The following is a 25340-nucleotide window of genomic DNA, read 5'->3' as shown; positions in this document are numbered from 1 at the left end:
TTCCTGAGGTATCTGCACCCCCACAACTGGAGTAAGATTGTAGGGAGCAGTGATGCTCCCATCCTAAAATGTAAAGGATGGTTAACTGCATATGCATTTAATTCCATAGAAAGCGGCTTGAAATCTTACATGGCTGTTTTGCAAGTGGCAGGGCCGAGCTTTTAAACAACGGTCAATGCTTTAGTAGCTTCTAGGCATGTTCTGCTGAATTTCTGCTGGCTATGCTACCATAGCAGTAGCACAAAGCTCTGTACAACGTTTATTTGAAGGGCAGATATTCCTACAGTAGGTCTACAAAAATTGGAAGTTGTAAGTAAAACATTAAAGCAGATTCTAAAGCACAACTGTGCTGTGTGCAGTAGAAAGGGGAATAATTAGAATATCACATGACACACACAACTTTCAGTGAAGAAGGTAATTTTACCTGCCGGAAGTGGCCTGAAACCCAACTGACTGAAACTTATTGTTTATTACAACTCTCCCTTCCTAGTAAGGTTTAGGAGTCTTCAGTAAACTTTTTTTTAATTTGCATCAAATTTGGAAGTGCCATGCTAGTGTGGGATTATTTGGGGCTGATTTGGTGCCCAGTGTGAAATGAATTTTGGTGCTCAGTCCAGTTTCCAGTGGACAGGAGTCTGTCACAGAAACCACAGTATAATTGGTGCCCTGGTTGGTAGTCTCAGAGAGCCAAAGAGTACTTGGACCCTGGAAACTGAACTCTCGCCCCAGGAGGTGTGGACCTTCCCGTTTGGGGATGTGGCACATAAATGTGGAAAAGCTAGGGCTGCCACAGCCTGGACCACACCCACTCTTGGAATAGAAGATTTTAGTCTGCCGGACTCTGCCACTTCTCACCAGCATGAAATTCACACATAGTCTTTTAAGGAAATTAGCTGCCTAACCAGAGCTCCAAGGGCACACTAAAGTGATCCTAATAACCTGCCTGAGTGATGGCTATGCCAACCTGTCACGGGACCAGAGTGGGGAGAAGCAAAATATTGAGGTCTCAAAACTCTGCAACTGGACACTGTTCTGGAGGCGTAGCATGATGTGACCAATGCTAAGCTGCAGTCATTGCACTCCATGCCTCCAGCTGATGCTTCTTGAAAAGCTGCCTCCAAAACTCACTTAATCATTGCTAAAAAAAAATCCAATCTTCCCCATCTTAGCTGCTCACAGCAATTTCTCATGTCTCATTTTACAAAACATCTTGGTTCTTTCTGCGCTGTTTGCAGGAGAACGGAGCCAGCACGATCCTACGCGACATTGCCAGAGCCAGGGAGAATATCCAGAAATCGCTGGCCGGAGTGAGTACCCAAGCTCTCTCACCAGCTGGCTACCTGCAGTCCATTTTTAGCTATGGCGCATCTCACAGATCTCTTCCACTATGACTGATTCCATAGATTGTGTGGCTTCTTATTTTAAATTAGAGGCGATTGACAAGGTGTCCAGTGCTGTGTACCACCAGACTAGCTCCATTTTATCAAGAACACCCTCTATTACCAGAAATGCATGCCGTGTAACTGCTTACCTTAGCACAATGGCTTTAAAATTACAGGCTAATTGCACTGGGGCTAAAATTCAGTGGGGTCTTCAAAGAGCTATGCATTTCTTTTTCTCCCAGTGGAATGTTTGAGTTGGTTCCAATGATCTTTAGCTAACAGGTAACCAATTTAACCATAGTTAAAATACCCCTGCTGAGCACGTATCTGTCAGCAGGGGCATGTTTGTATACTGGGGTACACTGAACTACCACCTTCTCTTTCCTGTTGGCTTTCAGTTAGGGTATGTGCAAAGAAATGGCATCTTCCATCTACTGTTCCTAGGGTACTCAGCTTGGCTACTAGTTTTAACTCTGAACACTACTATAATAGATTGCTACTATCCCCTGCTGGAGCATTTTTTGCTGCTGCTACATCATCAGTTTGTCACAAAGCTGGCTGTATAATCACGGTGATTGTTCAGAACGGAATTTCGAGCCCATATTAAGAGGTGTTGTGCTGACTTATCGCGGGGAGGAAGGTTAGTGACCAGGTTCTAATCCAAGATATGCCTCCTGTTTTCTCATCTGTAAAATGGAGGTGATAGTGTCAACTACTCATTGGAAGGTCATGAGGCCAAATCAATATTTGTAAAACATTGAGATCCTCAGATGGAAGATGCTTAACAAGTGCAAAATTAGAACTATTAGGTGTCTGGCCCTATGTACTGGTGGCCCAGTAATTCCTCCTGAGGAAGGAACCTAGCTATTGACTTGGAATGCAAAATATGCCTGTTACAAGATGATTAGTGACCCAAATATCTTGGGTAGGTAAACAGGAATGAAAGGAACTTCTTTTCCCTTGGTCCTCTCCTTGGGCCTGCTGTTTTTGTGGTCAAGTTCAGCTGTATAGTTCTGTGATGGAATAACTGAGATCACTTGCAGGGGCAAAGGTGCTCAGCACAGAATTGGTCACTTGGAATTTGATGCAAGGACAGCAGGCAAACGGGGAGAAAACACAAGAGAAAAGGATTAGATTTGCGTTCTAAATTGTTCCTGAAAGCATTTATACGTTTTGGAAGTGAAGAGGGGAAACAACTGACGTTTTAAAAACCTCCTCAGGAGGGTAGTGCTGGGAGTAAATTGTTTGACCATTGATTGAAAGGCTGCTGCTGATGGCTTCTCTTGTGATGCTGCAATTGCTAACGGCATGGGCAAGCTGGGAAATCTGCATTGAAATAACCTGCAAATTTGTAATCTTCCGTAATCTGCTTGGGTTTTCAATATAAATCTTTAAATCTAAGATGGAAGACTTGAATAAGGCCTAAACATCCTGGACTATGGGGAATTCAGCCAACAATCAAAGATAAGCTTTGAAAGCTTTTCAGATAGTAATAGAAAATGCAGTGGACTTTGAAGCTGCTTCCTAATGGAGATCAGGCTCAACGTTAATTGTAAATCCTTTTTTTTCCCTCTTTCCCTCCATGCCTCCAGCTCGTAATGAGAACGAGGGCTTGGTGAGAGTGGGCAGGGAGAGGAGGGGGAATCTTGAATCCAAATTTGCCTGACAAATGGAGCTTGCAACTCTGTTCTGAAGGCAGGTTCTCTGTTTGGTGAATGTCCCCTGGTTTCCCAGAGGGCAACCTCAGCCTGATGAACTTCACTTGTGCTGGAATGGGAGTCCTGTTACAGAAGGCTATTTTATCTAATTGAGGCTTGGATGGGAGGGCATAGAGGCATCTAGGGTAGGGGCAGCCAAGCACTGTAGCCTCAGAGGTGGGGGAGTCAGGGCAAGAGGGCTAGTGAAGCCAAGGGAGCATCAGAACAAAAGTCTTCTATGAAGATAGTGTTGTGGTCTCTGTGGCAAAGAAGCCAAATAACTTGTTTGTATATTGACTTTCTCATATGCTGGGGCTTTCTGTAGTCTCCAGTCCTGTGTTGAAATTTCAACATGTTTGAGGTTTTTGAGTGTGAGAGATTCTAGGGACCTTACACTCTAGGCATCTGAAGAAGTGGGTTTTCTACCCACGAAAGCCCACACCCAAATAAATCTGCCAGTCTTCAAGGTGCCACCGGACTCCCCGTTGTTTCAACAAAAGTGAGTAGGCAGAAAGTGCTATCAAATGTAGTTAATCTCTGGGAGGATTCCCAAAGGGATGGATTTTAAATCTCAGAATTGTGCAGTGGAGACTCTAAATGTGAAATACATGTAGGACACCAGATTGATCTCAATTAATTATCGTGCTTGAATTTGCAGCTAAAACTGCTTGAAGTGGGAAAACTCATTGCAGCCTTAACTAGGTAGCTGTTAAGGTGGCTTCATAATAACATAGCAAACCCACAACCATTGTGTCACCCTCGAGATATGTGCACTGTTTACCCGAGCACATGCATGGTATTAATGACCTCTCCGTCCCTGCTTGTTCATGATCTCTTGTTGATCTTGCCTTATATTGGCCTTGTTAGCTCTTTGTGGCAGACACTGCAATCTTCATTTTTCTTGTAAAGCACCATGTGCATCGGTAGTGCAACATAATAAATAATTGCTACCATCATCTGTGCTGGTGCACAGCTAGGCAGTAAGCGCGGTTGGCTTCTGCCCTTAGACATGCGGGAAGAGAGACAGGTCTGAAATGTCAAATTCCCTAGCTTTCCGTTTCTAAAGGATCATTATAAATTATGGACAGTAACAATACAAGCACCAAAAGTATCTGTGCAGAATAGCATTAGTGTGTTACTTTGCTTTATTGCCTGATGCGTGGATTTTGTTCTCAGACCTCACAAAACAAACTGGTTTACACTAACTTTGTAGAATGACTTTGGAGGCCTGTTGGTTTTTGTGCTTAATATCCAGGATTTTGGTGGTGGGAAAGAGAGTCCGAGTATGGGAACTTCAGCTTGATAACTTGAAGATCGAGAGAACTGTTCTCTGGCTCTGGGTAGAGATGGGAAGATAGAAAAATGAAATTCTTCCATCTCTTTCCTGGTTGCATTTCATGCATCTGTTGCAAATAGCAATACTGCAGTTTGACAGTCAGTATGTAGAAATGTATAAATATTGTGCAGTGAAAGGAATCTGAGGTAGTGGTTTGCATCTCCCAAAAAGAGATTAAAAAAAAAAAAGATGCCAGAAACATTTATTTGCACATACCTTTCATTCTGCTTTGCATGGACAAGTCTGCTTTTATAATCCCTCATTTCAGCCCATCTGTTTGATACTAACTCTTTCTTATGTACCTTTAATTTGTACACAAAGAACAGCCTTAACGCTGGAACGCATTGAATCATCAACATCGTGTGTGAAATCAAAGGATTTTTGATTTATTTTCTGATGTGACTATAAAGTATATTGGAAGTCCAGAGACTAATGGAGGCTTTGGTGCACTTGCCGTACCAATATGGGAGATGGTATACATGTTCCCAGTATTCACACGTGCCCTGGGGATCAGAGACCGCTAGTGTTTTCAAATACACTCTGTTTTGCAAACCCTACTTGCCAAAGAGACAATGGAGGGGGCTTTACTATTTGTATTACAGTGGTGTCTAGAGGGCCGAATGAGATCAGGACAACTATGGGCTAAACAGTCTACAGACGTACAGTATGATGCAATCCCAGCCCTGAACAACTTTGTCTAAATAGTCAGTTTAGTTTGGAGTTTTCTCAGTTTTACAGATGGGAAACTGAGGCACAGAGGTGAAGCAACTTGCCCGAGGGGACACAGGAATCCTGCCAGAGCAGGGAATTGAACCCAGAGTCTGTCCATACTGTAACCACAAAATCATTGTTTGTGGTTAAGACATTGGACTAGGACTTAAAAGTTCTGGGTTCTATTCCCTGCTCTCCCTCAGACTTAGGCAAGTCACTTAACCTCTCTGTACGTGCATTCCCCATCTGTAAAATGGGATTACTTAACACCTCTTTTGAGGTAGGATGAGGATGCATTTTAGAAATGTTTGTCGTATTCAGCTAATAGTGTTGAGTGTTGTAGGCAACCCTATACAGCTGGAATAGGCTGCTCTCACGCGTGTGTAAGCCTGACTCTGTTCTTGCAGGCCAAAAACATGATCGTACCTTCCAGAGCATCTGCTCTGACATAGCAGTAAATTAGGAAGACCACCTGGGTGTTAATGTGCATGAGGGTTTACCCCTAAATGGGTTGGGACTGCCTTCTTGGAAACCATAGGAAAAAGCATGCACATTAAGTTCAATGACATCTGTTTATAAACCTGCTTATAAGACCTAACATGCTGTTAATGAATTAGATGGTGATCCACTGGGGAAGTGGATATCCTTTCTCCACCCCCACACCAAAAAAAAAAAAAAAAAGTGGACATGTTTTGTTTACAGTTGTGGGGGTTGGGTCAGCTCCCTACACTAGTGTGATCAAAATTTCTTCACTCTGGGTTGGGCTGGGCTCATATAAAGTGAATCTACAGTTCTGGATTTTAAACTATCCCAATTTCCTTTCTTCTCCGCTAATTGGCGCTCCTTTATCTGATTTGAAGTGTGTTTCCAGAGACAGAATTTTAGACACCTCTCAATCCATTCCCATAATTCATTCCCCCTCAATTTTTAATGAATTATTAGCTATCTCCAAATAATATCTGGAAGCAAAATGCATATAGTGTAACTGCTGTCTAGGCCTTCCCCATCTAATTCCCCTTTATCACAACTTTTCACTCTTACTGTACTCAGGTTAGTGTAGTGATAACTATTCGTAAGCAGGCAGTTTTGTGTTGCATTGAAGACAGGCAGGGTAGATTCCTGTATTATGTATGTACTTCTCAGAGTGATACTGAGTGGGTCATTTGTTGTGAGATCCACAGTGCTGTTTTGGAAAGGAAGATCTAAGTTTCTGTGTATTCTGCCCTGTGTGCATTTGCGTTCTGTTTCCATTGCATTTCGATTCTGCAGCTGCTTGAGGCTAGAAAGAAAGTTCTGCACTGCCCCTGCATTTTGTAACACAGATGTCTTCAGCTTGGTGCTAGGTTTATCATTTTAAACTCTTAATTACAAAAGTGTATTCTACTACAAATATCTGTAAGCTGGAAAGGGTCAGATGGTTGAGGCCTATGGTAAAGCTGCAGGACTAGGTTCTACATTCCTTGCCTCATAACTAGGGAAAACGCCCATTAATGTTTGACATGCCTACTTGAGTCTTCTCCAGGCAGGCTGAGATTTCTGCCTTGTGGGATTTTACTAGGCAGACTGCTGTGCTCTTAGCACTCTTAATTCAATGTACATTAAACCCCATTGAAATCAGGAACTGAAAACTAAGATTCCCATACAAAAGAGATCCACATTTGTAAATATTACAGATAACATGGTCAAGTGACCAAGTCAGTGATGCTGTGGGAACCTTAATCTTTGAACGTCTACTTTTTTTGCATTTGAATTCTCGTCCTTAATAGAATCCATTAGTTTGTTTTTGCCAAGAGGAAATCTAATGCAATCTTTTAATCAAAAGTAAGAGGGAAAACACTTGACTGCACATAGGAATAAATGTACTTGACCATGTATCTCTGAAAACCTGGAATGTCCCCATTTTCAGGGCCTCTCAATCAGTCTTTCTGCTCCTGATCTTTGTAACCCTGCAGCGTCTATATTGGCGCTTTTCAGTGCTAAAACTTTTATCGCTCAGAGGGGTGTTTTTTCACACCCCTGAACAACAAAAGTTTTAGAGCTGAAAGTGGCAGTCTAGAGACTGCCTAAAATGTTAAATCCTCATCCTTGCCTAATCTTTGTTTTCTTGTGCCTCTGACATGGGTGGAGGGGAAGAAAATGGGTTTAAATAGTATATGGAAGAGACTCCAGTTCCTCATTCACTCATTTAATTAAACCAGCTATATTTTGTGTAAATAGAGCAGAAGGTTTCAATGTGTTTTAGCCTTGCAAACCTCGTGATTTACTGAGCTGGGATAGCAGTGGCCTTGTAAAGTGAGTCTGTACAAGGAAATGACCTGGTGCTCACTCTGGTTGTCCTGTGTTTGCTAGCAGTTAATTTTCAACACCAATTTGGGAAGGTGCGGGGAAGCCATTGCTGATTTTTGTCATGTGAGCTATTTGCTTAGTGTGGACGCTGCTGCTTTATTCTCTGTAGGAGAGAAATGAGTGTGGTCTACTGGATTTTGCTTCTGGCTAGGAGCTAGGAACTCCTGAGTTAATTCTGACTGCCACTGATTCAGTGACTTTAAGAAAGTTAGTTAATTTATCTGGGTATGTCTATATGGCATTCAGGAGGTGTGATTTCAGTACATATAAGCATATCTGAGCTAGCTTGCTAAAAATGGCAGTGTAGCTGCAGTGCTACAGGCTAGCTGTCAGAGTATAATCCCACCTGGGACCCAGGGTACGTACTCAGGCGGCTAGCCCATGCTGCCGTGCTTTCACTGCTGTTCTTCATGAGCAAGCATGTGTATGTCCGCATATGCTTCAGTCATGCCTTCTGATTGCTGTGTTGATGGATCCTCTGTGTCTTGGTTTCCCGTCTGTAAAATGGGGATACTTATCTGTCATACCAGAGTGCTAAGAGTTAATTAGTTGATTTTTACAATGCTTTGACAATAAAAAATGCCACATAATATAATGATATTTAGCACTTATATAGTGCACTGTCTTTTATTATTTTGCAGATAGGGAAATTGGCCCAAATCACACTGCAAGTCAGTCAGGGCTGGTGATAGAATCCAGACCTCTTGATTCTTAGTCCTGTCACCAAGCGATTGTACCCTCCTGGGAAGTACTAGGATGTGTAACTAGAAGTTGGGGATATTAATACCTGGCATATAAACTGCATTTTATCCCAGCAATTCAAGCCAAGGCTGACTAGGAAGCTTTAATATAGTGCTGCTTTCCTCCCCATCCACTTGACTCTTAGCAGGTCAGTGTTTTTGGATGTGGATTCTGTGAAGATATGGCTCGCTGTCCTGATGAATCTGAATGGTTTTCCTGCATGCATATGTGAATGCCCCACCCTAGCATGAGTGAAGTGCTTCTATTCTTTTTCATATTATACTTGTCCTGAATCCCCAAACCTTTCACCCTTTCCAGCGCAAGACCATTCTGGATAGCCCCCAAGGAGCCCCACCTGCCCAATCCAAGAGAAAGTCAGGTCACCTGACTGTAAGTCCTGTTGGGGATGGGGGACAGCTAACAAGTGGTTGTCTGTCTTTTGTGAATAAACTGGAGGAAGAAACAGCCCCCGTTTGGACAAAAACTTCATGCTGAAGTGTATGGGCCCCAGGCGATTTGATGAATTCTTGCAATGCATTTGCCACCAATTCTATGCTGGACACTCGGGAGTCTGTCCATAGGCAGACTGTCAGTATTCACAGTTAAAATATAGGTCTTAATGTAAATAATATATCTCCATATATTCTATTATATCATATCTCATAGAACTGGAAGGGACTTTGAAAGGTCATCGAGTCCAGCCCCCTGCCTTCACTAGCAGGACCAAGTACTGATTTTTGCCCCAGATCCCTAAGTGGCCCCCTCAAGGATTGAACTCACAACCTGGGTTTAGCAGGCCAGTGCTCAAACCACTGAGCTATCCCTCCCCCCCTCTTAAGAACTCAATAGGTAGCTCTCCCACCTCTGAGCTAAAGGCCCCGGATTGCAGATCTGCACCTATGTCAGCGCCCGTGCCTATCACGAGTGGTTTGCCCTTTGGATGAGACTTGAGTTTTTGGCATCTTGTGCCACCTGGAAGCCACACTCCAGGGGTCCAGGAGCGGGGGGTTTCTTCTAAGATCTGCCCGTTAACCCAAAGCCTTGTGTCAGAACAGTAATCTTTGGCTGAGGGCTGAATCTGGTGTTCTCCAAGGTGTGCTCCTCTTCTAGCTGGAAGGGGTTGTATGAAAGATAGACGATGCTCCTCTTTTCTTCCTGCTCCCTTCGCAGCAGTCCCAGCCTTTCCTGGCACCCACCAAGCTTAGGAGCCAACCTATAGCAGGGCAGCCACAAGACTGGTTTGTGTTACTTGGGGGGAATAAACAATCTGCAGGAGTATCCCTGGTGCCCTGGACACAAGACCCTGGGGGGCTAATGCAGAGCAGAACACATAGTTCTCATGTTACCTGAACCCCGGGACACTATCTAATTCACTGCAGAAAATATAAGAATGGCCATACTAGGTCAGACCAATGGTCCGTCTAGGCCAATATCCTGTCTTCCGCCAGTGGCCAATGACAGATGCTTTAAAGGGAATGAACAGGGCGGAGCACTCATCGGGTGACCCATCTCCTGTGGTCCAGTCCCAGCATCTGGCAGTCAAGAGGCTTAGGGATCCCCAGAGCATGGGATTGCATCCCTGACCATTTTGGCTAATAGCCATTGATGGACCTAACCTCCATGAATTTATCTAGTTCTTTTTTGAACCCGGTTTTGGCCTTCACAGCATCCCTTGGCAACGAATTCCACTTGCTAATTGTGTATTGTATGAAGAAGTATTTCCTTTTGTTTATTTTAAACCTACTGCCTATTCATTGGGTGATCCCTGGTTCTTGTTCTACATGAAGGAGTAAATAATACTTCCTTATTCACTTTCTCCACACCATTCATGATTTTATAGACCTATGTCATACCCCCGTCACTTGTCTCTTTTCCAAGCTGAACAGTCCCAGCTAGAAGTTGTTCCATAGCCTTAATTATTTTTCTTGCCCTTCTCTGTGCCTTTTCTGTTTCTAATGCATCTTTTTTGAGATGTGGCGACCAGAACTGCACACAGTATTCAAGGTGTGGATGTACCATGATTTATATAGTGGCATTATGATATTTACTGTCTTCCTATCTGTCCCTTTCCTACTGGAACCTACATACTGTTTGCTTTTTTGACAGCCCCTGCACATTGAGCGGATGTTTTCAGAGAACTATCCGCAGTGACTCAAAGATCCCTTTCTTGAGTGGTAACAGCAAATTTAGACCTCATCATTTTGTGTATATAGTTGGGATTTTGTTTTCCAATGTGCATTACTTTGCATTTATCAACATTGAATTTCATCTGCCATTTTGTTGCCCAGTCACGCAGTTTTGTGAGATCCCTTTGTAGCTCTTTGCAGTCTGCTTTGGACTTAACTATCTTGAGTAATTTTGTGTCATCGGCAAACTGTTTACCCCTTTTCCAGATCATTATGAATGTTGAACAGCACCGATCCCAGTACAGATCCTTGGTGGACACCACTATTTACTTCTCTCCATTCTGATAACTCACCATTTATTCCTACCCTTTGTTTCCTATCTTTTAACCAGTTAGTGATTCATGAGAGAATGGTCTCTTTATGCTATGAATGCTTAGTTTGCTTAAGAGCCTTTGGTGAGGGACCTTGTCAAAGGTTTTGTGAAAGTCCAAGTACACTATATCTACGGGTCAAGTATCAGAGGGGTAGCTGTGTTAGTCTGAATCTGTAAAAAGCAACAGAGGGTCCTGTGGCACCTTTGAGACTAACAGAAGTATTGGGAGCATAAGCTTTCGTGGGTAAGAACCTCACTTCTTAACCTCGTTATCTCCATACTGATTTATACCTGCCTCTGGAGATTTCCATTACTTGCATCTGAAGAAGTGAGGTTCTTATCCACGAAAGCTTATGCTCCAATACTTCTGTTAGTCTCAAAGGTGCCACAGGACCCTTTGTTGCTTTATATCTATGGGATCATCCTTGTCCACATATTTGTTGACCCTCTCAAAGAATTCTAGTAGATTGAGACAGGATTTCCCTTTACAAAAGCCATGTTTACTTTCCCAACAAATCCTGTTCATGTATGTTTCTGATAATTCTGTTCTTTACTATAGTTTCAACCAGTTTGCCTGGTACTGAAGTTAGGCTTACTGGCCTGCAATTGTCAGGATTACCTCTGGAGCCTTTTTTAAAAATCGGCATCACATTAGCAGTCCTCCAGTCATCTGGTACAGAAGCAGATTTAGGCGATAGGTTACGTACCACAGTTAATAGTTCTGCAGTTTCATATTTGAATTCCTTCAGAATCCTTGGCTGAATCCCATCTGATCCTAGTGACCAGTTACTGTTTAATTTATCAGTTTGTGCCAAAACTTCCTCTGTTGACACCTGAATCTGGGAAAGTTTTCAGATTTAAAAAGAATGGCTCAGGTATGGGAATCTCCCTTACATCCTCTGCAATGAAGACGATGCAAATAATTAATTTAGCTTCTCCACAATGGCCTTGTCTTCCTTTAGTGCTCCTTTAGCCCCTCGATCGTCCAGTGGCCCCACTGGTTGTTTGGCAGGCTTCCTGCTTCTGAACAAAATTGTTTGCTGTTAGTCTTTTGCTAGTTCTATGTTCTCATGTTCTATTCCTACCTTTGCCACTGATTTACTGAATGACCTCAGCTAAGTCACTTCAGCCATCTGTACCTCAGTTTCCTTGTCTGTAATTTGAAGCTCTTCACCTCCTTAGCAGGGGTGTTAGTGTAAGTAATGTTTGTAAATTTTTTGAGGTGCACTAGAGAAGCTTTGGGAGATGCTAGAGATGCAAATATTAAGGTAGCCCACAGTTTGGGACTGTAGAAATGTGGTGTTCTTCTGAACATGCCAGCTCCACTAGAAAGTCTGTCAGTGGCACATGAATTACATTCTGATTTTTGTGTTTAACATTTGCTTTAAAAGGCTTGCAATCAAAAGGGCTCTTTCCTAGTTAGCCTGTAAAATCTCTTTTTTCCCAGTGTTGTCTCCGCCTTCCTGCTTTAGAGAGGCAGCATGTCTGTCTTAGTCTGAGAACTGAGTGAACAGGCTAGTTTTTCATCTTGGTTTCCCTTGTTGCAGAGTGCAAGCACGACCTCTTCTGGGCCTGGTGGTGACCAAAATGAGCTCGTCACCAGAATAGCTAACCTGGAGGTGGAGAACCAAAATCTCCACAGTGGTAAGTGAGAAATCTCTGGCAAGAAAACACATTGGACTTGGCAGCCACATCTTGCTGACCACTCAGTGTAACGTCGTGAAGCCCTGTGAATTGTGTGTCTTTTGTTGGTGGTTTTGTTAACGTTGGAGCGAGATTTCTCTCGAGTTGGGATAGATGCAGTTTGCTTGGTAGCCTGCCTAGAGTGAAAGCAAACTATCCTGACTTGACCAAAGAAGAATTGCTGCCTCTTCTGCCATGTGTTGAACCAGTAAGATGAGAGTTTTTTCTCCCTTTTCTAGTTGTTGCAGATCTTCAGCTGGCCATCTCCAAGCTGGAAACTCGCCTGAACATGCTAGAAAAATCCTCCACCTCTCACCATCCCTCAGCAACGCCGCCAACCCAGGTAATCCACTCCTCAAGGTGCCAGGTCTGTTTAGAATACTTCATGCCATCTACTAAGGAGAAAAGCGATCTCTGCATGAGTGTTAGCCAAGGCCTCCCCAACAGAGCCTTCTAGAGCGGCTCTTCCTTCCTCATCTCAGCCCACGTGCAGATGCAGAGCATGGATTCTCCTGCTTCAGGTCCAGTGAAGAGGATATGTGATGGGCCAGATCCTCGGCTGGGACAAATCTGCAGAGGTCCACCAAAATCTGTGATGCTAAGCCAGTATTTGACACTTGAGTATAAATGGGCGCACGCTAAGTAAACTAAGGGCCTTGGTACCTATTAGGTATATAGCAAGGAGAGACCGATACAGATGGACAGACTTGGGGACCTATTGGTTCTCACAAGCCTTGTGAGAATCTTTGCCTCGAGTAGGAAAAAGTAATATCTCTGGGAGCTGAGTATCCTGTACCCGTTGCATCTTGCCCCAGTTTGGAGGATGCATTGGAGACCTTTAATGGAACTAACTTTTGCCCCTGTGTATTGTATTCTATAAATACTCGTACAGTAACTCCTCACGTAAAGTTGTCCAGATTAACGTTGTTTTGTTGCTGATCAATTAGGGAACATGCTCGTTTAAAGTTGGGTAATGCTCCCTTCTGACGTTGTTTGGCAGCCGCTTGCTTTGTCTACTGCTTGCAGGAAGAGCAGCCCGTTGCAGCTAGCTGGTGGGGGCTTGGAACCAGGGTGGACCGGCAGCCCCCCTGTCAGCTCCCCACTCCCCTAAGTTCCCTGTGCAGCAGCTGCCCAGCAGGCTAGCAATTGCAGCTGTCCCTCCCCCACTGCCATGTGCTGTTCCTGCCCTCTGCCTTGGAGCTGCTCCCCGAGACCCCTGCTTGCTGTGTAGGGGGGAGGGAAGGAAAAGGGGGGCTAATGTCAGGGTGTTCCCCTGCTCCTGCACCCCGCTTACCCCATCTTCCACAGAGCAGGGGACGCACACCAGGGCTCAGGATGGAGGGAGCTTGCAGCAGCTGCAGTCTCAGAATTAACAAGGCCTCTTACTTAAAGGGGAAATGCGCATAATCTCCCTCCAGTCCTGCTGCCTTGTGGAGAGAGAGAGTTAACCCTTGAGGGCTCAGCCCATTGCTAGTTCATCATTTATCAGTAAGGGAAATATCCCACCCTCTGACTCCTCCACCTCAACCAAGCTTCACAGTCATCACCACAGTGTACCAGTATTAAACCCTCGGCTGGATGTGCCAGATGACCGTGGTTCGCGGAGCTGTTTCGTTGCTGTGAAACTGCCCTGCAGCCTGAGCCCCACAAGCCAGTGGGCTGCACAGGCCAGCCACAGGTTTTTCTTGGCTGCAGAGACGTACCCTTAAAGTGCCTTCCAGCAGGGCCCTGAGCAGTGAGATTAACCTACGTAACGTGGTTCACGCCTCTCTTCCCTCCCTTGCCCACAAGAAGAATTGTTTGTGCGCTGGAGCAATTTGTTTGGGGGGTTATTTTTAAGTGTACATGTTGCTGTGCTGCTTAGCGAAGGCAACCTGCAGACATGTGCCTGGCACTTAGGCTCTTTTAGATATGCTGGGCCCAGGCCATTGAGTGCCTGGAATAGAAGCACCAAGCTCTTGGCTGCATGACTCTGAGCTCTTGCCTTTGGATGGTGGCATAGTCTAGTTTTGGCAAGTCAGGTCATCACTGTGACGGGGGGGTGGAATTTGCTGCTTTGTTTTACACTTGGATTTATTTTCTCCCTCTTTTGCCCATTGCTTCCATGAAGCATGTCACCCCAATGAAGAAGGTGGAATCCCCTGCTGCTCCCCCAAAGAAAGTGGAACTCCCTTCTGCTCCCCCTGCAAAGAAAGTAGGACCATCTGAGGCTGACGACGAAGATGAGGATGATGACATTGACCTATTTGGCAGTGGGGATGAAGAGGAAGACCAGGAGGCTGCCAAAGTTCGGGAAGAGCGACTACGCCAGTATGCGGAGAAGAAGTCTAAAAAGCCTGGCCTCATTGCCAAGTCTTCCATCCTTCTGGATGTCAAGCCTGTAAGCAGCTTAAGCTATTCCTTACACAACAACTGTTTTGGCTCTGAAGCGGGGTGCCTGTCCTGAGATTATGATTGTAACATTGCAGGAGTGTGTGGGTTACATCTAACTTGCAGACTGCAGCTGCCCTGTGTAGGTGATCTGGTGCATAAACTACAGAACCTATCAGCATGCAGTTGTTTGGATCGGCATTGAGCATTGCATAATGGGATCTGTGAGCTGTTCTGCTCCATATTAAAGATGGCAGTTGCAGATGTTCTGTGGGCTGCAGTTTGATCACCCCTGGTTTGGAAGATCTTTCTTCTCTTGGGGATTATTTACGTGGTCAGTCAGTGTGTGGGAAGCTGGGGTGTAAATCCTTAGCTCTCTAGCCTGCTGTGCGCTATCTGGGCAGGTGGGCCCTGCTACCACGCATTAAAAGTTCCATAGTGCGCTTGGACATACTGCTGTTTCAGTCTTAGTGTGTGGCAGGCTAGAGTGTTTGTACGTTCACACCCTGGCTTGCCATGCATGACGTCTGTGTGGAAAAGCCCTTGACAAAACTTGCACCTGTTAGAGCACAAATATAGGGAATAAAAGCCTGAAATACAAGCACAGATTAATGATCAGTAAAGCACAAACTCTCTCAAGAGGACAATGAAACAGAAGTGTATAGGATTACCCAACACTTTGGGCTAACTAGATAAGTGCTAAGTAGTAGTTTTTACCAACTATCAAGGGCTTAGAGTTAGTTCTTGAAGCTGAGACCCTGAGATGGAAGAAGTGACGCATCATTCCAAGAACACTTCCCCTTAGGTATGCAGAATCCAGATCTTCTGCAGTAACTTGGTCTCGCTTCATGCAGAGTCAAACTTGAGATAATTCCTCTGGGAAAGGCTCCTTTCATCAAAGAAAGGACTCGTTAACAGAGACTGATGGCAAAACTAGGTGGGAAGAGCTGAATACTGGTGCATCACTGACTAGAGCATTGCCTAGCAAATTGGCAGGTACAAGTAGAATTCATGATTTTGTCAGTCTTGTTCTCTGCTGAGCACAGAAGAGTTCCATCTCGCATCTCCTCGCTGCTTTCCTGATCGCAGCCCTATACGGTAGTGTGTTAAACCCCTTGTTGCTGACTGATGTATGGAATTGGAATGCATACCACATTGATCCTGTTGAGGATTGCAGAGTCCTCAGTCCTGACAGACAGTCCCACAGCCTAATGCTACTGTAGGTAAACCTTCTAAGGTCCCTTTTTGTGCTTTGTTAGTGGGACGATGAAACTGACATGGCAAAGATGGAGGAGTGCGTCCGGTCCGTTCAGATGGACGGCCTGGTTTGGGGAGCCTCCAAGTTGGTTCCAGTGGGCTACGGTATTAAGAAACTCCAGATCCAGTGTGTAGTGGAGGATGACAAGATTGGAACAGACATACTGGAGGAGGAGATCACCAAGTTTGAAGACTACGTAAGTCCTCCCTTTGTGCCTTGCAGTGCTTTCAAACACCGGGGCCCTTAAACCCACACCCCAGATCTTGATCCACTTCATGTGTTTGCAGCCTACAGTATATTCAGATTCTGCATCATCTAAACTTTCAAGGGTGGGAGGGGACTTGAGTTTTTAGTCCCCACGTTTGTGACGATAACCTTGAAACCATGGCGAGCATAAGGATGCTGTGCCAGAGCCTGCAGACAGCCTGAAGCAATCGCTTTGAGGTGTGAACCGCCCTTGTACTCATTGGGGTGCCTAGTTCCGGGTGCTTCAGGGACAGCAGTTCACTGTTTTGCTGCTGATTGTTTTAGCGGCTGGGATGGGACATGGATGTGGGGTGGAGTGACATCTACAGCAGAGGTGGAACTGGGACTTATTGTGTGGGGAAGAGAGGAGACCCACAAGGATGGGGACAAGGAGAGAAACAAAGAGCAGAAATAGTGGCAATCCTGAAGGCTAGTTTTTTCCCCACTGAGTGGTTCTGAAGGTGACAAGGCGCATTGACAAATATTAACGTAGCCTTTCTGTAGTAAATTAACTATGTGCAAACTAACCTTTCACATCAGTGGGAAGTTGCTGTGGATTCAGGAAAGCACATGCAGTTCTAAACTATATCCTGGCCCACAGACCATAATTAAAAATGGAACTTCTCCCCTTTCTATAGGGTGAGTCTGAAACCAGTTTTAATTTGTAAGCTCTTTGGGATGGGAACTTTTTCTTGCCATTTGTACAAGCCCCAGCACAATGGGGTTCTGATCCTAAAATAATAATAATAATAATGGAGATATCCTATCTCCTAGAACTGGAAGGAACCTTGAAAGGTCATTGAGTCCAGCCCCCTGCCTTCACTAGCAGGACCAAGTACTGATTTTGCCCCAGATCCCTAAGTGGCCCCCTCAAGGATTGAACTCACAACCCTGGGTTTAGCAGTCAATGCTCAAACCACTGAGCTATCCCTCCTGATTGCCATTACTAGTTATATAAGCTCCCAATCTTAAAATATGACCATTCACAGGACTAATTGTTGACTTATAAAAAATGGTCTTTAATAAAGGATTGTGCTTTATAAACTTTGAGGTGGTGAGGGCAAACGTCTTCTGTCAAGAGACCACCCCAGTAAGTGTGCTTTTTGTACATCTTAAATCTCTGGAACGTATTTTCTGATCTTTAACAGCATTTCTTGTTCTATTTCAGGTGCAGAGTGTCGACATAGCGGCTTTCAACAAGATCTAAGAGCTAACGTTTATCCTTTCTGGAACTGTAACTAATAAAAGGGTCAAGATTTTGAGTGCAGATGGTGTGGGGTGTCTTTCCTTGGAATGTGTGCCAGTTGCACAGTGGATCAGAAGGTGGTAGCCAACATCCCAGGAGTCTCTTGTGCATATTGCTTACAAAACTGCAAAATAGGGGAAAGCCAACTATCATCCCAATGTCATTGACCAGCTGGTATGACAAGGGGTCCTATAAAATAGTCCAGCGTGAATAGCCACAAATATATCCTACTTGGCTGTATTTTATGCTTCCACTTCACCCAAGCAGGGGTTAGGACCCCATTGTTTCCCTTAGTCTTAAACCGAGTGTACAAACATTAGGTCACAATGTAAGATTCGTAATTTGTATCTTCCTGAAGAATCTGGATTTATAACTGTTAAATTTCATTGTGCTGAGCCTTGGCCATGAAATAGTGAAGAGATTTTAGGGTTTCATTTATTTAGAGCTGCTAAAAACAGTTCTAAATTCAGAAGTGTTGCTGGCTTGTTAAGTAACTTTAAAAAGTAGCTGCCTTTATTCACATTAGCTGCTTTAATCATGTTTTTAAAAAAATCAAATGATCTTTAACATGAAACTGTCCTTTGAATTTGCCTGCCACCTGCAGGGGTCAGGAAGGCACACCTCCCCTTATCTCCTTCCTCTGAAGCATCAGGGATGGCCACAGCTGGAGATGGGACATTGGGCAGGGAGGGCCAGGGCTCTGAGGTGGCAGTGAGCACTCTCTCCCCTGAGTGCACAACTGACTGGTTCTTGCTCACATGCTCCTGTGGGCTTTGGTCTAGATTCAGTTGTTGTGGTTAGTGTGTAGATGCTGAGTGGTGTTGGTGGCCTATGAGATACCGGAGATCAGACTAGATGACCTAGACCAATGATCCCTTCTGGCATTACATTCCGAGTATGACTCTAATTGGACTGTGTGTGACAGGAGCATAGACTCAGGTATCTGGGGGCTGACTCTTTAGTGTCTGTATTCACACTCTGATATTGCTTTCAGTCACCAAACTGTATCATAGAATCTCTATGGATAGTAATTCCATGCTTGAAGAATAAGAATATAGCAATAGGGATATACTACTGACCACCTGACCAGGATGGGTGATAGTGACTGACATGATCAGGGAGATTAGAGAGGCTGTTAAAATAAAAAGCTCACTAATGAGGGATTTCAACTATCCCCATACTGACTGGGTACATGTCACCATTGGAAAACATAATCCCAACTATACATATAAAATGATGGGGTCTAAATTTGCCGTTACCACTCAAGAAAGATCTTGGAGTCATTGTGGATAGCTCTCTGAAAACATCCACTCAATGTGCAGCGGCAGTCAAAAAAAGTGAACAGAATGTTGGGAATCATTAAGAAAGGGATAGATAATAATACAGAAAATATTATATTGCCTCTCTAAATCCATGGTACACCCACATCTTGAATACTGTGTGCAGATGTGGTCGTCTCATCTCAAAAAAGATATATTGGAATTGAAAAAGGTTCAGTAAAGGCAACAAAAATGATTAGGGGTATAGAATGGCTTCTGTATGAGGAGAGATTAATAAAACTGGGACTTTGCAGCTTGGAAAAGAGGCGACTAAGGAGGGATATGATTGAAGTCTATAAAATCATGACTGGTGTGGCGAAAGTAAATAAGGAAGTGTTATTTACTTCTCATAACACAAGAACGGGGTCACCAAATGAAATTAATAGGCAGCAGGTTTAAAACAAAAGGAAGTATTTCTTCACACAATGCACAGTCAATCTGTGGAACTCTTTGCCAGAGGATGTTGTGAAGGCCAAGACTATAACGGCTCAAAAAAGAACTAGATAAAATTCATGGAGGATAGGTCCATCAATGGCTATTAAACAGGATGGGCAGAGATGGGGTGTCTAGCCTCTGTTTGCCAGAAGCTGGGAATGGATGACAGGGGATGGATCCCTTGACGATTACCTGTTCTGTTCATTCCTTCTGGGACACCTGGCATTGGCCACTGTCAGAAGACAGGATACCAGGCTAGATGGACCTTTGGTCTGACCCAGTATAGCCATTCTTATTGAGAAGTAATGTTATCAGTTGAAATAGCCTAACCTAGAAGCAGTGCTGCTATATTAAAAAAACTCCTCTTAAAAGACTTCTCTTGGGACCTCCTCATAATTCCTGTGCAGTTAACTTACCCCTGCGTCCATACTAGGCTAGTGTACTGACAGCGGAACCAAAAGGATTTTGTAGAAATGTAGGTCTGGAAGGGACCTTGATAGGTCATCTAGTCCAGTCCTCTGCACTGAGGCAGGATTAAGTATTATTTAGACCATTCCTAACAGGTGTTTAACTGGTTCTTAAAAACCCTCCAATGATGGAGATTCCACAACCTCCCTAGGTAACTTGTTCCAGTGCTTAACTTCCCTTACAGTTAGGAAGGATTTTTTCCTAATGTCTAATCTAAGTCTCCCCTGCACTAGTTTAAGCCCATTACTTTTTGTTCTGTCCTCAGTGATTAAGGAGAGCAATTTATCACTCATCTCTTTATAACAGCCTTTTATGAAAAGATTTACCACGTTCCCCCCTCCGTTTTCTCTTTTCCAGACTAGACAAACCAAATATTTTCAGTCTTTCCTCATAGGTTTTTCTAGACCTTTAATCATTTTTGTTGCTTGTCTCTGGACTTTTTCCGTTTGTTCACATCTTTCCCAAAGCGTGGTGCCCAGAACTAGACGCAATACTCAAACTGAGGCCTTGTCAGGGCTGAGTAGAGCGGAAGAATTACTTCTCATGTCTTGTTTATAACACTCCTGCTAATACATCCCAGAATGTCTCCTTTTTTTTGCAACAGTGTTACATTGATTCATATGACAGGTTTCAGAGTAGCAGCCGTGTTAGTCTGTATCCGCAAAAAGAACAGGAGTACTTGTGGCACCTTAGAGACTAACGAATTTATTAGAGCATAAGCTTTCTATGCATCCGAAGAAGTGGGCTATAGTCCACGAAAGCTTATGCTCTAATAAATTTGTTAGTCTCTAAGGTGCCACAAGTACTCCTGTTCTTTTTTTTATTGATTCATATGTAGTTGATAATCCACTATAACACTCAGATCTTTTTCTGCAGTACTCCTTCCTAGGCAGACATTTCCCATTTTATATCTGCAATTGATTGTTCCTTCCTAAGTACAGTACTTTGAAATTCAGTATGGACAAATGCATCCTACTTACTTCAGACCATTTCTCCAGTTTATCAAGACCATTTTGAATTCTAATCCTGTCCTCCAAAGCACTTGCAACCCCTCCCAGCTTGGTATCGTCCGCAAACTTCATAAATGTAGTTTCTCTGTTACCTAAATGAGCGCTTCATGTTGATCTTGCCATGGAGGTGTGTGGGGCTCTTGGGAAATTATATAGCTTCTGTATTGAATTTAATTGCCAAGCACTTGCATGTATTGATTTCAATGTGGGAATGGGGGTGTTCAACACCTCTGGGCTTCATGTTTGCTTTTGCTGGAGAGCTTGTGTATTTGAGAGCAAAGTTAGCTGTGGAGGGACGCTTCGGGAAGGGGGTATTGATGCCCTTGACTCTCTTACTTCAGGATGCAATTGTGAACTGAAATCCAGTTGTGGAAACCTATCTGATCAATGATTGATACATTTGTGTTACTCAGCAGGTATCAACATGATCCACTGAATGAATGACAGTCTCGAAGTAAAAAGTGACAAGAGTCCTGTGGCACCTTATAGACTAACAGACGTATCGGAGCATAAGCTTTCGTGGGTGAATACTCACTTCATCACGAAAGCTTATGCTCCAATACGTGTGTTAGTCTGTAAGGTGCCACAGGACTCTGTTGCTTTTTACAGCTCCAGACTAACACGGCTCCCCCTCTGCTACTAGTCTCTAAGTACTAAATGCTCCTTATTGAACTCTGGCACAGGAGTTGCAGGGAAGGCTCAGAAAAGAGACCTAGGTGCAGGGAGAGCTCTGGGAAGCAGCAGAGGTGGGGCTAACATGTAGGATGGGGTCAGAATGCAGTGACGATAAGAGGCAGGTACACTTTAGTCGATGGGTCTCAGGTCCTGCAGGGCCTTGCAGTGACAGTAAACACTCCCTTGCAGGGACTCCTTTGGTGCTTTTATATCCAAGTGTAAAAGTAGATGCACTCCATCTTCTGAAACAAAGCTCTGCGGGCTTATAACACTTGCAAATGATGCCAAGCTGAGAAGTGCTGCGAGCACTTTGGAGGGTAAGATTAGAATTCAAAATTAGCTTGGCAAATTGGAGAATTGACCTGAAATCAACCAGATGAAATTCAATAAAGACAAGTGCCAAGTACTTCACTTAGGAAGGAAAATCAAACGTGCAACTACCCAGTGGGGAATAACTGGCTAGGCGGTAGCACTGCTGAAAAGGAGATGAGGGTTGTAATAGATCACAACCAGAATACACATCAACATGTGATCCAGTTGCAAAAAAGGCTAATAGCCTGGGGCATAGTAAGAGGAGTGTTGTATGTAAGACATGGGAGGTAATTGTTCTGCTCTGCTCAGCGCTGATGAGGCCTCAGCTGGAGCACTGTCTCTAATTCTGAGTAGCACACTTCAAGATGTGGACAAATTGGAGAGAGTCCAGAGGAGAGCGACAAAAATGATAAAAGGTTTAGAAAACCTGAGCTATGAAGAAAGCATAAAAAAAAATGGGCATGTTTAGTATGGAGAAAAGGGGGGGGGGGGGGGGGGGGGGGGGCCTGAAAACAGTCTTCAACTATGTTCAGGGCTGTTCTACAGAGGACAGGGATCAATTGTTCTCCATGTCCACTGGAGGTAGGACCACAAGTAATGGGCTTAATTTGCAGCAAGGAAGATTTAGGTTAGATATTAGGGGAAAAAATTCTAACAATGAGGGTAATTAATCTCCAATGGCTTCCAGTGGAGAATGGTTTCAGAGTAGCAGCTGTGTTAGTCTGTATCCGCAAAAAGAACAGGAGTACTTGTGGCACCTTAGAGACTAACAAATTGTGTATTGTGGAGAATGGGGGATCCCTGTTGGATGTTTTAAGAACCAGTTGGACAAACACGTGTCAGGATTAATCTGGGTTTATTTGGTACTGCCTCAGCACTGGGAGGCTGGACTTCAACTTCTCAATGTCCCTTCTAGTCCTACATTTCTACGTTTCTATGAAGCTGAAACTAGACAAACTCAGACTGGAAATAAGGTGTAAATGTTTAACAGGTCAGGTGAGGGTAATTAACCTTTGGAAAAACCTTACCCAGGCTCAGGATGGACTCCCCAGTGAACATTTTTAAATTACAATTGGATGTTTTTGTAAAAAATACTCGTGTTCAAATGGGTTAGTTCAGGGAAGTCTTAGGGCTTGTTATGCTGGAGGCTGGACTACTAGATGATCTCAATTAATGGACCTATCCTCTGTGAACTCCTCTAATTCCTTTCTTGAAGTATAAATGGGTTCAGAATAGAACTGGGCAAGTTCAGGGACGATGGGTCCATCAAAACCTATTAGCTAAGACGGCCAGGAATGCAACCTCATGCACTGGGTGTCAATAAACCAATCGGCAGAAACTGGGAGTGGATGATGGGGGATGGATCACTAGAAATTACCCTGGTCTGTTCATTCCCTCTGAAGTATCTGGCACCAGCTGCAGTCAAGACAGGCTACTGGGCTAACTGGACAATTGGTCTGACCCAGTATGGCCATTTTTCTGTTCAATGGTATCATCTAGGCTAGAAGGTCTAGCCTTGTGTGTGAAGATCTGTTGAACAGTGCAGCATGTATGCCTAACAGGATTGCTTTTGGAATGGTATGATCCTGTAAAGCTTGGTTTTCTTCCTTTGTAGAAATTCCCAACCAAGGTAAATGATTGGCTGAAACCTCAGAAGTAGCAATTTTAATGATTTACAGAGACTAGTTACATAAAATTAATAAACTTGATCTGTTCTGATTAAACAAGAACATCTCCTTTGTATGAGAAGAAAACAAGGCAAAGATTTCTTGTGCTGTATTTAGTAGAACGTTGGCTAGTTTTGCTCTTTGTTCTTGCTAGGGCCTTAGAAGAATTATATACCTGTACAGCTTCCATAAGCAGGTGCCATTCTACTAACTTTAATAGTTATACAGCAGTGATTTCAGTCTCCTGTACTCCCTATATTGCATAAGGCAGTTCACTTGTTTCCTCACCTGTACAATGCAGATAATATTTACCTGGCTCTGGGGAACCGAGGACTTGAATTTCAAAGCTCAGGAACAAACTACAGGTGGTAGCTGTTAGGTTGCTTAATGCGCGACTGGAAGGCACCCTGCTATTACAATGATGAATGCGGTGTAAGAACTTCTACGTTATAACAGAAGTGTAAGTCCAGTGCACTGGGCCTGGTAAATTGCTGTTTGAGCCTTATGGGAGGGAAGCACCTGGGCCCAGATTCCTAAAAGTATTTAGGCTTAGGGTTGCCAACTTTGTAATATTTAAAAACGGGACACTCCAGCAAGAGTGCTGGAACCCCTTCTCCCTGAGGACCCACCCCTTCTCCCTGAGGACCCACCCCTCCCCTCCCTCTTCTCCAAAGACCCTGCCCAACAATCACTCCTCTTTCCCTCCTCTCCCCTGTCTCCCTCTGCAGAGCAGGGAGCTGCAGCCACCTGATGCAGGTAGGAGGCAGCCCTGGCTGAGAAGGAGCTGACGCGGGTGATAGCCTAGCGCCTCCCTGCCTCCCCCACCCACAGTAACCGGACTAGGGGTGTCCGGTCAGTAGATCTGACTGGACACTCGGATCCCCTGTGTGACCGGACTTTCCAGTTGAAAACCAGGCACCTGGTCACCCTCTTTAGGCTCCATTGATTTCCATGGAAGTTTGGAGCCCAAATACCTTTAGGGACCCGATCCCTGAGCCAAGCCCTAGAAGGGTGGGCACAGAATCCACGTGCAGTCCGACAGGGGCCTTTAGCAGTGGGCGGGTGAGCCCGCCCACCTCCCAGTTAACCAATAGGGGCCTGGGGGAGGAGGTCACTGCAGCCGAGCCCAGCTGGGAAGGGTTACACGGCATGAGGGGCCACCCAGTGACTACAACTCCCAGGCGCCCTTGCGGGCGGAGGGGGCTCCCATTGGCTGCAGCGCCCCTCGGCCCCCACGTGACGCTACAGCTGGCGCCCGCCCCGCAGTGGCGAGGCTCCCCGGGGCCGGGGCCGGGATGGAGCCGGGGCGGCGGGACTCGCTGGCGCTGCTCACCGACCTCTACCAGTTCACCATGGCCTACGGCTACTGGCGGGCCGGGCGGCAGCGGGAGCCGGCCGAGTTCGAGCTCTTCTTCCGCCGCTGCCCCTTTCGGGGGGGCTTCGCCCTGAGCGCGGGGCTGGGCGAGTGCCTGGCCTTCCTGCGGGCCTTCCGCCTCCGCGAGCCGGGTAGGGCCGGGGAGCGGGGGGGGAGGCAGGCAGGCAGCATATGGGGCCGGGCCAGGGAGTGGGGGGGCAGACAGGGTGGGGACTGTGCTAGGGAGCGTGGGGGGGAGGCAGGCAGGATATGGGGCCATGCCAGGGAGTGGGGGGGGCAGGCGGGGTGGGGACAGTGCCAGGGAGGGGGAGTGCCAGGGCACGGGGGGGAGGGCACTGTCAGGGATCATTGGCGGCAGTGCCAGGGAGTGGGTGGGGGGGCAGTGGTGACAGGGAGCCCTGGGAGCAGGCAGGGGAGGGGTCAATGCCAGGGAGCGTGGGGGGCAGGCGGGGGAGGGCAGGCAGCATATGGGGCCGGGCCAGGGAGCGGGGGGGGAGGCAGGGTGGGGACAGTGCTAGGGAGCGTGGGGGGGAGGCAGGCAGGATATGGGGCCATGCCAGGGAG

The 25340-nt window shown here is 45.2% G+C and overlaps 2 protein-coding genes across 9 annotated transcripts in view; both read left to right on the top strand.

The window, feature by feature from the left end:
- EEF1D (eukaryotic translation elongation factor 1 delta) overlaps positions 1–17536 on the top strand; it is a 32794-nt gene extending 15258 nt beyond the window's left edge. For 3 of the 7 annotated variants that reach the window (XM_034763734.1, XM_034763732.1, XM_034763729.1), the window contains exons 3-9: positions 1236–1307; positions 8532–8603; positions 12260–12356; positions 12635–12738; positions 14506–14775; positions 16025–16219; positions 17438–17536. In XM_034763734.1, the coding sequence (XP_034619625.1) occupies positions 1236–1307; positions 8532–8603; positions 12260–12356; positions 12635–12738; positions 14506–14775; positions 16025–16219; positions 17438–17476 (849 nt within the window). In that variant the 3' untranslated portion in view covers positions 17477–17536. The remainder of the gene's footprint in view (positions 1–1235; positions 1308–8531; positions 8604–12259; positions 12357–12634; positions 12739–14505; positions 14776–16024; positions 16220–17437) is intronic. The other 4 variants (XM_034763735.1, XM_034763733.1, XM_034763731.1 and 1 more) reach the window with 2 other exon arrangements.
- Positions 17537–24645: 7109 nt separating this feature from the next.
- NAPRT (nicotinate phosphoribosyltransferase) overlaps positions 24646–25340 on the top strand; it is a 23350-nt gene continuing 22655 nt past the window's right edge. The window contains exon 1 of one of the 2 annotated variants that reach the window (XM_034763728.1): positions 24646–24907. In XM_034763728.1, coding sequence (XP_034619619.1) covers positions 24697–24907 — 211 coding nt within the window. In that variant the 5' untranslated portion in view covers positions 24646–24696. The remainder of the gene's footprint in view (positions 24908–25340) is intronic. The other variant, XM_034763727.1, reaches the window with a different exon arrangement.

Source organism: Trachemys scripta, chromosome 2 (assembly GCF_013100865.1).
Source record: "Trachemys scripta elegans isolate TJP31775 chromosome 2, CAS_Tse_1.0, whole genome shotgun sequence".
Lineage (NCBI taxonomy): Eukaryota > Metazoa > Chordata > Testudines > Emydidae > Trachemys > Trachemys scripta.
The sequence above is the reverse complement of the archived record's forward strand: the minus strand, read 5'-3'. Positions and strand labels throughout refer to the sequence as shown.